General features: G+C 33.3%; 1 protein-coding gene and 1 long non-coding RNA gene across 2 annotated transcripts; one reads left to right on the forward strand and one right to left on the reverse strand.

Moving 5' to 3' along the window:
* Window positions 1-1,478: 1,478 nt before the first annotated feature.
* Window positions 1,479-9,860, reverse strand: LOC148253332 (uncharacterized). The gene is made up of 2 exons (XR_015821724.1): window positions 8,298-9,860; window positions 1,479-1,849 (listed from the first exon to the last, which is right to left on the reverse strand). It is a non-coding gene; the product is annotated as an uncharacterized LOC148253332 (long non-coding RNA).
* Window positions 1,923-8,289, forward strand: LOC110813858 (GEM-like protein 4). Its single transcript, XM_022041116.2, has 3 exons — window positions 1,923-2,000; window positions 2,173-2,426; window positions 2,516-8,289. The coding sequence occupies exons 1-3, from the start codon at window positions 1,961-1,963 to the stop codon at window positions 2,690-2,692; spliced, it is 471 nt and encodes a 156-aa protein (XP_021896808.1). The 5' UTR covers window positions 1,923-1,960; the 3' UTR covers window positions 2,693-8,289.
* Window positions 9,861-13,338: the final 3,478 nt, after the last annotated feature.

A 13,338-nucleotide genomic window follows, 5' to 3' on the forward strand; every position in this document is an offset into this window, starting at 1 on the left:
TGGTCCCTCTAACAGTTTGGTTTAAATAAATTAAATAAGTTCAGCTGGTTCTTGCATTCCCTTGATGTATTCGTAATTAAAGAAAGTGTGTCTTTGCAAATGAATTCATAAAATTTTAGAAATAGTTTCTGATATAGTCTTAGTTGCTTTTGAAAACAGGTAGCTTCTTGGCTTTTTTTTTCTTAATATGGTGGCATTAAAAAAGACCTGGCATCGCAAAGCTCAGATGCCACCTCATAAAGTTCAATTACATTGCCTCCACCGTCGACCAAGAGACAACAAAATCTTTATCCACCATCTAATTCATCACCAAATTAATCCTATTTTATCATACAGGTAGACGAGGAATGAAATTAAACAGAATCAAGATTTTCGATAGTCTTCATAATTTTCAATTAGTACACTCTTATATTCTTCTTAGTTTTAGGGATTGTTTTCGCGCTATAATTCTCTTATATACTATTTCAAGATAGTCAAATACTAAATACTTAAAAATTTAAAATGTATAATTTTTATATATACTATTTTACGACGGTAAGATTCTAAGAATTTGGAGAGATATCGACAAATCCAAAGACATTGCTATTATCTAATAAAAAACTAATAGAACTCATATATAAAGGTTAATTTAAAATTAAATTGTTATATTTTAATTTTATCGACTCAGGTTTAATTTTCATTAAATGATTGTCTTAAGAAAATTATTGACGGACTGTGTTAATGTGAATAATTAATTTATTTTACAATTCAGAGTGATAATTTTTATAGTTCATATAAAAATTGAGATATCGTTTTTATAACCCTAAAAGAAATATAATGAAATCTGAGCAATATATAAATGTTTGTGTTAGAATCATTTTGGCTCAGCATTTTATTGAATCTCTATAGATTCTTTAATTTCAATTGTAATTAGCTCATATTAACAAATCTTTTCAATTTAAAATTATCAATAACTAATGACTGTGTTAAAAATCAACATAGTTGTAGATGGAGGCGAAATTAAGAAATAACTGGACTTATTGATCTAGCATATTAAATATAATTGTGGAAATTAATGGTGAGACCTGTTATATGTGTCTGGTTTTGTTTGTCATAGAACCAAGTTGCAAATTGATCACCCTTTAGGCTAAAAACAGTACACTCAGTTGCCCAGGACAAAAGGGCAATCATTCCATTTGATAAATTAATTGCTAAAGTACATACATATATATAGTCATCATCAGATTGTGATTTTCTTATTATGTGACCTGTATGTGCATTGAATATTGAATGTTATGACAAACAAAATCAAATGATGTAACCTCAATAATACCATATATATCAACTCTCATTGATACCCATTCCATGTAATATATAAATACACACACACACACACACATACATGCTTCTCTGAAAAGAAAAAAGACATGCCATACTCAACTTTTGGTGAGCAACATGTATAGCTTTTTATGACTTTATTCATCATGATGCACAATGAATAAATTGAAGTCCCGATTCACACCAACTTTATTTATTTTGTTAGTTGTTCCTTTAAAAGCACTAGCTCATAGCATACACACACACACACACACACACACATATATATATCATCCTCTTCCTCGCTAATCTTCCATCCCAAACAAGGAATTATACATAAGCTGTTGAGGAAATATCTCAGCTAGCATGATGATTCCAATTAGGACGATGTCAATGGCATACAAAGTGCAGAGGCAGCCAAAGCAACTATTACTTCAACCATCAAACCAACAAAATCATTCTACATAAGGTTCTCCAACTTGTAAAACAAGTACGTACATGTATATGTGTGTGTGTGTGTCTATCGCTCCTCCATGATCGTAGCCTTAATTTTCTGGAAGTTTGCAGCAATGGGTCATTTTATAAGTTGTAACATTGTATATGTATATATATTGATGCAGAGAAAAAATTAGATTCAGTGCTGAAGCGAGTGAACAAATTAGGGATGTCAGCAGACAAAATCCTACATGCATTTCAAGAACACGGTAAGTTTCTTTTTTAAGTATAAAGACATAAATTGATACATAAGTTTCAAATAATAATACACGGAAACAGAATCCGGATCTAATTTACAACCTCTTATACAGGAAGGGATGGTCAAACATATATATATGTACATATATGCTGATGTATGTGTGTACGTAATGAAAATTGCAGTGAGAGTGGCGGTGAAAGAGAAGTTGAGAAGCGTGGGAATGGGTGGAATGGAGAAAGTGTTCAAGAAGGTTTTTAGTGTTGGAGAAGTAGAAAGATTGATTAAGGATAGTTGTTGTGAATGTTATTTATCAACTACAGCTGGTCCCATTGCAGGCCTTCTCTTCATCTCCACCCAGAAGCTTGCTTTTTGCAGTCATACCTCCATATCTTTCTGTTCTCCTAAAGGAGATTCTCTTACACTCCAATATTACAAGGTAACTATTTAATTTATATTTAATTAATCTGAATGTTTATATATATAAATATATATAATATTAACGTTAATGCATAACATTGCATGCAGGTGTTGATTCCATTAAGAAAGATAAAGAGAGTGAATGTGAGTAAGAATGTGGAAAAGCCATCACATAAGTATATTGAGATCGTCACAGTGGATGATTTTGACTTCTGGTTTATGGGTTTCTTAGACTATCAAAAAGCCTTCAAGCGGCTTCACCATGCAATTTCTCAATTATCATAATTAATTAATACCAGAACTTGTAATTAGGGAAGGATCAATTTTAAATAATGCTCAACATCATTATCTGTAAATTCTCTCATGATATACAATGTTCTAGATTGAACTAAACATGATTATGTAGATTTTAAATCAAACCGATCACAATTTTTGCTGTAATTTTAGAGAGAGAATTTAGAGAGAGAGAGAGCAAGAAAACAGAGTGTGCGTATGCGTGCTCCTCTGCTTTCTGGTTTCTCTTAAACTCCAAGAATTTTGAGAGGAAAGAACTTTTTTTTATTGATTGATTTTAAGTGGTATTTATACACAAAATTAAATTAAAGTTCTACTCAAAAATATAATTCGAATTCTAACCAAAAACAAACTTTAAACACAAAATTTAAAGTAATCCTAAACCGCATGCATGTCGTTGTTCTATATGCATTCTGCCACCTCTCTATTCGGAGCTTTATTTCAAATAGATTTCTATTTCAAATGAAATCCTTACGTCGAACACTCCTCCTTAAGGATTTAATTTATTCCCAATATTTTCCTTAGTTCTTAAAATTTACCTTTCAGCAAAGACTTGGTAAAGATGTCTGTTACTTGATCTTCTGTTGCACAGTATACTAGGCTTACTTCTTTCTCCTTTTCTGCTTCCCTTATAGCATAGAACTTAACCTTTATATGCTTAGTCTTTCCATGCAACACCGGATTCTTAGCAATGACTATTGTTGATTTATTGTCGATGTAGAGGACTGTAGGTTCAGTGGAAAGCATCTGTAAATCATCTAGTATTTTTCTTAACCATTGAGCTTGATTTACAGCTCCTGCTGCTGCTATGTATTCAGCTTCGGCGAATGACTATGCAACAATTTCTTACTTCTTTGATGACCATGAAAACACACAGGAACCAAGTGAAAAAATATACCCCGATGTACTTTTAGCATCCTCCACACTTCCTGCCCAATTACTGTCCCTGTATCCTAAAAGTTCTCCTTCTGTGTAAGCTTGAAAATGGATTCCTAGATCAGTGGTTCCTCTTACATATCTTAAGATATGCTTAACTACTGCCATGTGTGATTGTCTTGGTGAATTCATAAACCGAGATAACAAGCTGGTTGCATAAGTAAGATCTGGTCGAGTGGCAGTTAGGTAGAGTAAGCTGCCAATTATACTCTTAAACTCTTTCTCATTCACCATTTCTTTTTCTTCAGCTTTTGACAGTTTAATATGTGGTATGAGAGGGATAGAAACAGCTTTGTAATTTTTAAGCTTGAATTTTTTAAGTAATTCCCTCGCATACTTTTTTTGTGATATAAAGATCCTTTTCTTAGATTGAATGATCTCCATTCCTAGAAAATAGGTCGCTCTCCCAAGATTTAACATATCAAATTCCTGCTCTAATTGTGTTTTGAGTTCCTCTATTCTTTGTTCATCATTTCTAGTGATGAGAATATCATCAACATACAGTTATGATGACAATTTTTCCATCCTTTAAGTGTTTGACATATAGGGTTGCTTCGTTCTTACTTCTTTTAAACCCACAGTGGAGCAAGTATGCATCAATTTTGCCATACCATGCTCTGGGAGCTTGCTTCAAACCATACAGTGCTTTGTGTAATTTATACACATGATCAACCTTCTTTTCTACTTCAAATCCTATCGGTTGCTGGACAAATATGTTCTCTTTCAATTCACCATTTTAAAAAGCAAATTTTACATCAAGGTAGAAGATATGCCAACCTCTTTATGCTGCCACAGCAAGCAGAAACCTTATCGTTTCATGTCCTGCTATTGGGGTAAATGTCTCCCCAAAATCCACTCTCGGCAATTGAGCATAACCTTTCATTACTAGGCGTGCTTTGTACTTATTGATTGAGCCGTCTGGGTTCATTTTGAGCTGGAAGACCCATTTAACTCTGATTGCATTTTTACTTTTTAGTTTGGGAACTAGAGACCAAGTGGCATTTTTCTTAATCATGTTCAATTCTTCTTCCATTGCTTTTCTCCAAATCTCATGTTGAGTAGCTTCTTCAAAAGTTGTTGGCTCTGCAACGAAAATGTTGCATTGAGCATAGATGTCAGATAAGCTTCTTGTCCTTTTATTTGGTGATTTTTGTGACTCTTGATTACTCATTTCTTCATTTTCTTCTTGAGCTTGCTTTGAAGTACAACTTATATCATCAAAGATTATCTTTTTAACTTTCCAATCCCAGTGAGATGTTTCATCAATTACCATATCCCTTCTTATCATAACCTTTTTGGTCTTAGGATTGAAGAGCCTGTATCCTTTTGTTTTTATACTATAACCCAAAAAGATACAAATTTCTACTTTGTCATCTAGCTTCTTCCTTTTCTCTTCTGCTACATAACAGTAGCAGATGAAACCAAACACCCGTAGATGCCTTGTAGCAGGCTTCCTTTCACTTCAGCATTCATATGAGGTCTTTCCCTCAACAGCCCGAGAGGGAAGTCAGTTCAACAGGTATACAGAGGTGTTCATGGCTTCACACCAAAATTGCAGAGGCAGCATTTTATCCTTGAATAAGCTTTTTGCCATATCAACCACAGTTCTGTTCTTTCTTTCTGATACTCCATTTTGTTGTGGAGAGTAGGGGCTGTAAGCTGTCGTTTTATGCCTTCTTTAATACAGAAATCCTTGAACTCTGTTAAAGTGAACTCCAGACCATTATCTGATCTCAAACACTTCAGCTTCATTCCACTTTCTACTTCTGTTTCAACTTTGAACTCCTTGAATTTTTACAGAGCTTTATTCTTTGTTTTTAGGAAATAGATCTATGTCATTCTGGAGTGATCATCAATAAACAAGATGAAATACCTATTGCTGCTTGGTGACTCTGTGCTCATAGGACCATAGATGTCTGTGTGGATCAATTCAAGCTTGGTACTTGCTCTCCAGGAAGACTTTGAAGGGAATAGTTGTTTGTGCATCTTCCCAAGTTAGTAGATTTGGCAGATCCAGTTTTCTCCTATGATTTCAAGGAGATATGGACTCAATTTTAATGAGTTCATCTTCTTGAGGGCTTCAAGATGCACATGTCCAAATCTTCGATGCCATATAATGGTATCGTTTTGAGCAGCGCACCTTAGTTTTTCTTCACTCCTTGCAACTTCAAAGTGAAGCTTCTGTTGATCATTGGAATGTTTGCAATTTCATACCCATGTGAGTCTTTTATGGAACATGAATTTTCCTTGAAGACCACGGTGTATCCCCTTCTAATTATTTGGCTTACACTTAACAGATTTTACCTCAGGTCAGACATATACAGGATGTCAGGTATGATCCTTTTTCTTTGGTTTGTGGTTACTGCGATGTTTCCTTTTCCTTCTGCTCTTAATTCATTTCCATCACCTAGAGTTATGTTGAGTTTTGTATCCTTATTAAGATCAGAAAACATTCTTTCGTTTCTGCACATGTGGCCTGTACAACTACTGTCAATTATCCAGTGAGTGTCAGCTTCCTCTGATTACTCACTGAGTGCCATAAACATCTGCTCTTCTCTTTCGATTTCTTCGGTATAATTTACTTCTTGTTGAGAGTGATTTTGAGTAGAAGAAACAACTTTGTTCTCTTCATATTTTTTCTTCTATCGACACACTTTTTCGACGTGTCCGCCCTTCTTGCAATAATTACACTTGATCGGGTTCTTCCCTTTATACCAGCAGTCTTGTTCTAAGTGGTTATTGCGAGCACATATTCTGTTGTTTGGTAATTCCTTTTACCGCTTATTGTTGTGCTTGTTTGAATTTTGTGTTGATCGTGTGACTTGATCATCTTGATTTCTTCTTCCTCCTCTTCCTCTGTCTTGATTCTTGTTTCTGTTTTGTATAGCTACTAGTGCTCCTTCGGTGGAGTTTGCTTCTCTCAAGGCTGTCATGTGTTCCAATGTTTGAAGCTTGCCCAATAGTTCTGCAACTGAGGGAGTTTTGGGATTGCACGTTTCTTCAATCACTGATATTTTGACCTCGAATCTGGCAGGGAGACTCACCAACATTTTTTCAACTACTCTTTTGTCTTTGAAGTCTTCTTCGAGTAATCTGATCTTGTTTACTGTATCAAGTAGTTTTGAGGCATACTCCTTTTCGGTTTCTGCCTCTGCCATCTTCAGTGTTTCAAATTGCTTTCTTAGATTCAGAACTTTCACCATCTTGATTCTTTCATCACCTTCAAACTCCTCCTTCAACTTGTCCCATACTTGCTTTGGGTTTCTCAAGTTCATTATTCTAGAGAATACCGAATCTGATATTGCTGCATGCAAACAAAACAGAGTCCGAGGTTTTTTAGAGACGTCTTCTTGATACCTCTTTAGTTGGTTTATTATTGCATCATCTTTTAATGATGCTGATTCTGCATCGTCTTCCACGACCTTCCATAGGCTGTGGGCTCGCAGGTACGTCTCCATCTTTATCGCCCATACATTATAATTTTCTCCTGTAAATAGAGGAGGATTTAGTGTGATAGTCGGGTTTGTTGCCATTCTGTATTTTGTTTTGTTAATTTCTTCTCACAGATCCCTTAAGATCATATAACTCTAATACCACTTGTAGATTTTAAATCAAACCGAACACAATTTTTGTTGTAATTTTAGAGAGAGAATTTAAAGAGAGAGAGGTCAAGAAAACAGAGTGGGTGTATGCGTGCTCCTCTGTTTTCTGGTTTCTCTTAAACTCCAGGAATTTTGAGAGGAAAGAACTTTTTTTATTGATTGATTTTAAGTGGTATTTATACAAAATTAAATTAGAGTACTACTCAAAAATATAATTTGAATTCTAACCAAAAATAAATTTTAAACACAAAATTTAAAGCAATCCTAAACCGCATGCATGTCAGTGTTCTATATGCATTCTGCCACCTCTCTGTTCGAAGCTTTATTTCAAATAGATTTTTATCTCAAATGAAATCCTTACGTCAAACAGATTATCTATACTTATAGCATCATTTATTCTTAATCCATTGCATAACATAACTTTTATTCCAAGAATCCAATGATCCTTTTTTTTTTGTTGACCATATCTAACGATTTAAGGTCTCATTCTACAATTCTCTGCATAAATAAGGACTTTTATTTAATAAAAAATATAATTTCTATAAATGTTTTGACCCATTTGCTATATAAAAAAATAATTGCTTCCCTGTTTTATTTATTTTATTTTATTTTATTCTATGATGATATTTCCTGTTGTTATTATTCAGTTGCTACATAAGCCTATTCTTACTTAAAATCAATAATTGTTACCATAAGACATATTTATCATTTAATAATAATACTCTCTCTCTCTCCATCATGAATGCTTTAGTAGTAATGATCATGCTACTATAAACAACACTACCAAACTAATTTACTAAAGCAACAATATTGTTTCACCTTTCCTAACATTTTTTTACTAGTGAATGTAATAAAACTTTCATGGTTTTCGTTATAAAGATTATCTTAAGTTTTTTATTTTTAGTATTTCAAAAAAAATTAAAAATTAAAAATATATATAAAACAAGCTTTTGACATGAAGCACTTTTCAAATGAATTTGTAACAAAATGCAAACTTTCACTAATTAAACTTCTTTCTAGCAAATATCTAAAAAATTGATGAAGTAAGCAGGAAATACCTTAAATCCCTTGGAGAGACGATATCCGACGAGTGTCGTTGAGAGAAACTCTATTAGGGTTTTATAGAAATTGCTTCGAAAAATTGTGGTCAGCTTCCGCTAAAGCAATCCTTTTATACCCAGTTGGATGGGCTCATGTACACCTGTGAAACATAGTAGCATAATGCGCATGCATTTAACGAAACACCACATTTTGGGACACAGACAAATGTAGGCTAGGCCCTCGACCCATTGGGATAAACCAATCCAATAACACCCCCCTCAAGATAGAGAGTAGATATTTTCTCCTCTCATCTTGACCATGTGTTCTTTAAGCAACCGACTAGATAATGTTTTGGTGAAAATGTTAGCAAGTTGTCCTCTGCTAGCAATGTATTTAATCACAATGCTTCCCTTTTAACTCTTTTCTCTAATCAGATGGCAATCAAGCTTGATGTGCTTCGTTTTTCCATAAAAGACTGAATTTGCTGCTATATGAATGGCTTCTCTATTATCATAATAAAGCTATGTTACTTCTTCATGCTTGATATTCAAATTTTCCAGCAAATACCTAATCTAAATGAGTTCATAGCAAACATCGACCATTATTTTATACTTTGCCTCTGTTGATGATCTTAATATGGTATGCTATTTTTTTTTAAGATATTAAAGAATTCCCTAGTAGAATGAAATACCCAGTTACAAATTTTCTGGTATCCGAGCAACCATCCCAGTATCTATATGAATATGTTTCCAATCTCAAGTCAGATGTGTTGGAATAAAATAATCCTTGTCTTGGGGTCGCTTATATGCTACTTTCAAATGTGTTTCCTTAAGGTCCTCCATGAACTAGCATAATACCTGGATTGAGTATGCCAAATCTGATCTTTTCAATGTTAGATATATAAGCCTCCCGATCAGCCTTCTGTATACCTTTGGGTCTAAAATAAACTCCCTTTGGTTCTTGGAGAGTTTTATGTTCTGAACCAGTGGTAAAGTTGAAGTTTTCCCTCCAAGAATTCTTGTATCCTTCAACCAATTAAGAACATTTTTTCTTTGACGTATATGTATTCTCTATTTTGATTTAGTCACTTCAATACTAAAAAAATACTTTAGGTTACCCAAATCCTTGATTTTAAACTCACTATTCATTTTATCTTTAAGCTCATTTAAAACACTTCTATCATTTCCAACAACTATAATGCCATGGACATAAATAAGAAGGGTTGTAAAATTATTACCTTAGTTCTTCAAAAAGAAGTTATAATCAGCCTTGGACTTAGCAAAACCTTGTTTGAGAATGAAGTATGAAAACTTGGCAATACCACTGTCTTAAAGCTTATTTTATTTTATAAAGACTTTCAAAAGTCTGCAAACCTTTCCTTCTTTTCTCTTCAAGTGTCTAGATGAAAATTTCATGTACACCTCTTCTTCTAGATCTCCATGCAATGATGTATTATTTACATCAAACTAATGTAGATGTCACTTCTTCATAGCTGCAAGAGTAAGAAGTATTCTAACAGTTGCAATCTTAGCTACAGGTGAGAAAGTTTCATAGTAATTAAAACTTTTTTTGTGTGTGTATTCTTTGCCCACCAACCTAGATTTATGTTTCTCAATTGACGTGTCAATCTTCTATTTATTCTTGTAGACCCACTTGCAGTTGATGGCTCTCTTTCTGGGTGACAAGTCCATAACTTTCCATGTTCGATTCTCCTCTAATGCCTTAGGCTCATTGGTTATTGCAATCTTCTAGTCACATCTTCAAGCTCTAGCATCGAACTTGAGTCTATCATTTGTCAAGGTAGTAGCAAATTTCAAACAACCAAAAACTCTCAAATGATCATACTTGGGCTTCTTCTTGTAAAGGAGCTCAAAAGGTGTCTTATTGCCTATCACAGTTGAGGGGATTCTATTTATCGAATATACTGCAGTAGAACAACATCACTCTAATATCTGTCATCTAGCACACTTTAAAATTTTAATGCCCTTGCTATTTCAGTATCTGTTGATATTTTTGTTTTACTCTTCCATTCTATTAAGGAGTTTCCACACAACTCCTTTGGTGCACTATTCCATTATCTTCCTAGAGCTTACCCATTTTGAACTCCCTTCCATTAACACTTTTGATGACTTTCACCTTCCTGTCAAACTATCTTTCAACAAAAGTGCAAAATGGCTATAAGTTAAGGCTTGTTTCGGCCTTAAACTTCATCATATATATCCATATACATATATTGTAATCATCCACAATAATTAAAAAATATTTTATTTCCATCATGTGAAGATTTACAATAATGTTCCCATACATCACAGTGTATCCAATCAAAAGAATTTCTTATTCTACTACTATTATCACAAAAAGGCAATATATGCATTTTAGTTAAAGGACATGAAGTCCACAATATACAACTTTTTAATTTAACTATATTTAAACCAATTATTTTTTAGAGCAAGAAGGATGCCCGAGCCTGTAGTGTCAAACATAAAAAAGGTGTTCTTCATTTCTTGAAGTTACTAATCCTACAAAAAAAGATGCTGACATGAATCTTTCAAGTCTCTAAAATCTCTGCGTTAGTACAACCCTTCTCTAGCTTTTCCCAATCCAAGAGTCTTCCAGGTCCTAAATAATGCAATGTTTTTTATAAAAAACAAACAACACTTAAATAATACAATTTGAGTGTAACATCTTCTTTATCATTTCTAGGAAAAGGTGCGGGAGGAAAAGGAAACAATGGAGGGATCAAAATCGAATCTAAATAGAAATGACATGAAAAGTCTTTTTCAAAACCCAACATTAAGGGCATTATGATAATATATAATAAGAATGGAGAAAAACTCGTTATTGTGTGGAGGAGAATATCTATATAATAAAATAATATGATTTACGAATTAATCGAGCATTTTTTTCTTTTTACTACTTGTCAAATATTTTTTGATGATCCTAATATTTTAGCATGATAACTTGATTTGTTAGAACTAATATTTATTTCTTGAACTTGAGTTATAAATCCATTTTTTTTTCTCTTTTATAATTTGTTCTATTTTATTTCTAAATATGTTTGCTCTATTAGTTAAATCTTTTATTTTGTTTTCTGTCAGAGAATAACTTTTCACTTCATAGATCGAATTTGAACAAACAATTCATGAATCATCTAACTAATAATTCTTGAATCCTTCTTCGTTTCACTCAATTCAAATATTTCTATCAAACTAATTAACAGAATTAAGTTTAATTTTGAAAATTCTTTTATTATTCTTTTTACAAATAGAAGGTTTGTAATGACCTGTTTTTTTTCTTTTTTTGAGGCGTTTAGAAAAAACTTTGCTATTTCTTTTAAAACCTTTAAACCTAAAAAATACATTTTTTAATTTTTTAATTTTTTTCAATTCATTAAAAATAGGTATAAAAAACGAAGGTTGTTTTGAGCGAGAACTGAAAGGCAATTCAGCTTCCATCCCCCAAACTACTAAAACACAAAAATCATTTCCCCCTCGTCTTTTTGATTGGATCTTTATGAGGGGATTCTAATTTCGATCAGTGCCAAGGTTTAAGGCAAAAAATTGAATAGTATTTTTATCTGAATATCATATGTTAACTAGTTTTTTGAAAATTGTATTTCTGATAATTGAACATTTATAGGTACGTTTAATATGTATTTCTCTATTCCAATCATTTAAATCTCATACCATTCGAGAAATTGAAATAATAGCACACGGGTGATGCTTTTAATTATTATCAAGGAATGTAATATAATATATTTTCTAAGAATCGGTTAGGTAACTAAGACGAAACCTCTTATAACTTGGGCAAATAAAAAACTATCTCAGGCTTCTGTTAATGTTGTATTCGGCATTAGCATGTACAACCTTCTTAAAAATGCCAATGTCGTATTCGGCCTTTAAGTTCATTGATAAAAAAAAAAAAAAAAAAACATTTTTTTCCATGTCTCAAAGTCTCTAATTAACTTTCTTGAGGTCTCTATCGTTATTCCCTCTTCTTCGGACCAAGATATGTTCCCGGAAAGACCTTAACTTTTCCCATGGATCTATGGGATAAATGGATTGCAACTGCTTTCTTATTTTCACTCTATGGATAAAGTGAGTCATGGCTTGATCTAAAAATGGTGTATGCTGCTTCGTGGAGACTTCCCCTCATTTTTGGGGTATCGATGCTCGCTATGATGCTCTCAATTTCCCACTTTATGGAAAACATCAGCAACTACAGGTGCTTGTTGACTTTCTACTAATAATGGCGCTAGAGTCAAATCTAGATCTACATAATCCCCATATTGAATGGGCTGATCAAGGTAAACCTATTATAAAAGAGGTTTAGGGGGCAGGCTTGCTTGGCTTACCCTCAATCCTCTTGTGAGCCAACGAAGGCTAGTATTCCATTTATTTACCTTTTCCTTTCTATTGAATCGATCTAGCCCGATTGGATCATAGATTAGTTAATCTCTTAATCAACCCCTAATGTTTATACTTGTGGACCTGGTGATGGGGGAGTGACCAGCGTCTCTTACTTACTTATCAACGTCCGATAAATGCAAGACCGAAAAAAATAGATTCATTCAACACATATTCTCAGAAAATGAAGTACTTGAGGGCTCATCAGTCGTAGTAAAAAAAGAGAGCTAAGGAAAGAAGAATTAAAAAGTGAGAATAACTAAAAAAATGAAGCAATTGGACAATTCATAAACTACTGGTAAGCTACATACCAAAATGGCCAATAAACACGAAGGTGCATACGAGAATAAAAAAAAAAGGGATAGACTATGGAAGTATCCACTATGGGATAAACAGACTACTTATAGATTGGAAAAAGAGATTCAAAGCTCCACCAAGCCAGGAGTATAAAGCGCTTAATAAAAGGAATGAGTGTTTTTAAGAGGGACTAACATCTAGAATAGCATTTAGAGAAGCTAGATAGCTCGAAAAAGGGGAGAGGGATTAAGAGGAAGAGGATTCCCAAAGAATTGATGGAATTATTTTAACTTTCATAGATATTGGTTGGTATTCAACCTATTCTCTTAATTCACTGTCCATCTCAATTCGTCTT

This window comes from Carica papaya, chromosome 6 (genome assembly GCF_054855325.1).
Source record: "Carica papaya isolate Zhongbai chromosome 6, ASM5485532v1, whole genome shotgun sequence".
Classification (NCBI taxonomy): Eukaryota; Viridiplantae; Streptophyta; class Magnoliopsida; order Brassicales; family Caricaceae; genus Carica; species Carica papaya.

What these genes read in the sequence shown, in the direction of transcription:
- LOC110813858 (XM_022041116.2), top strand. Translation starts at nt 1,961, where the DNA reads ATGTCAGCAGACAAAATCCTACATGCATTTCAAGAACACG. An exon ending in ACATGCATTTCAAGAACACG is followed by an intron (nt 2,001 to 2,172) that starts GTAAGTTTCTTT and finishes TGAAAATTGCAG; the next exon opens with TGAGAGTGGCGGTGAAAGAG. An exon ending in TTACACTCCAATATTACAAG is followed by an intron (nt 2,427 to 2,515) that starts GTAACTATTTAA and finishes CATTGCATGCAG; the next exon opens with GTGTTGATTCCATTAAGAAA.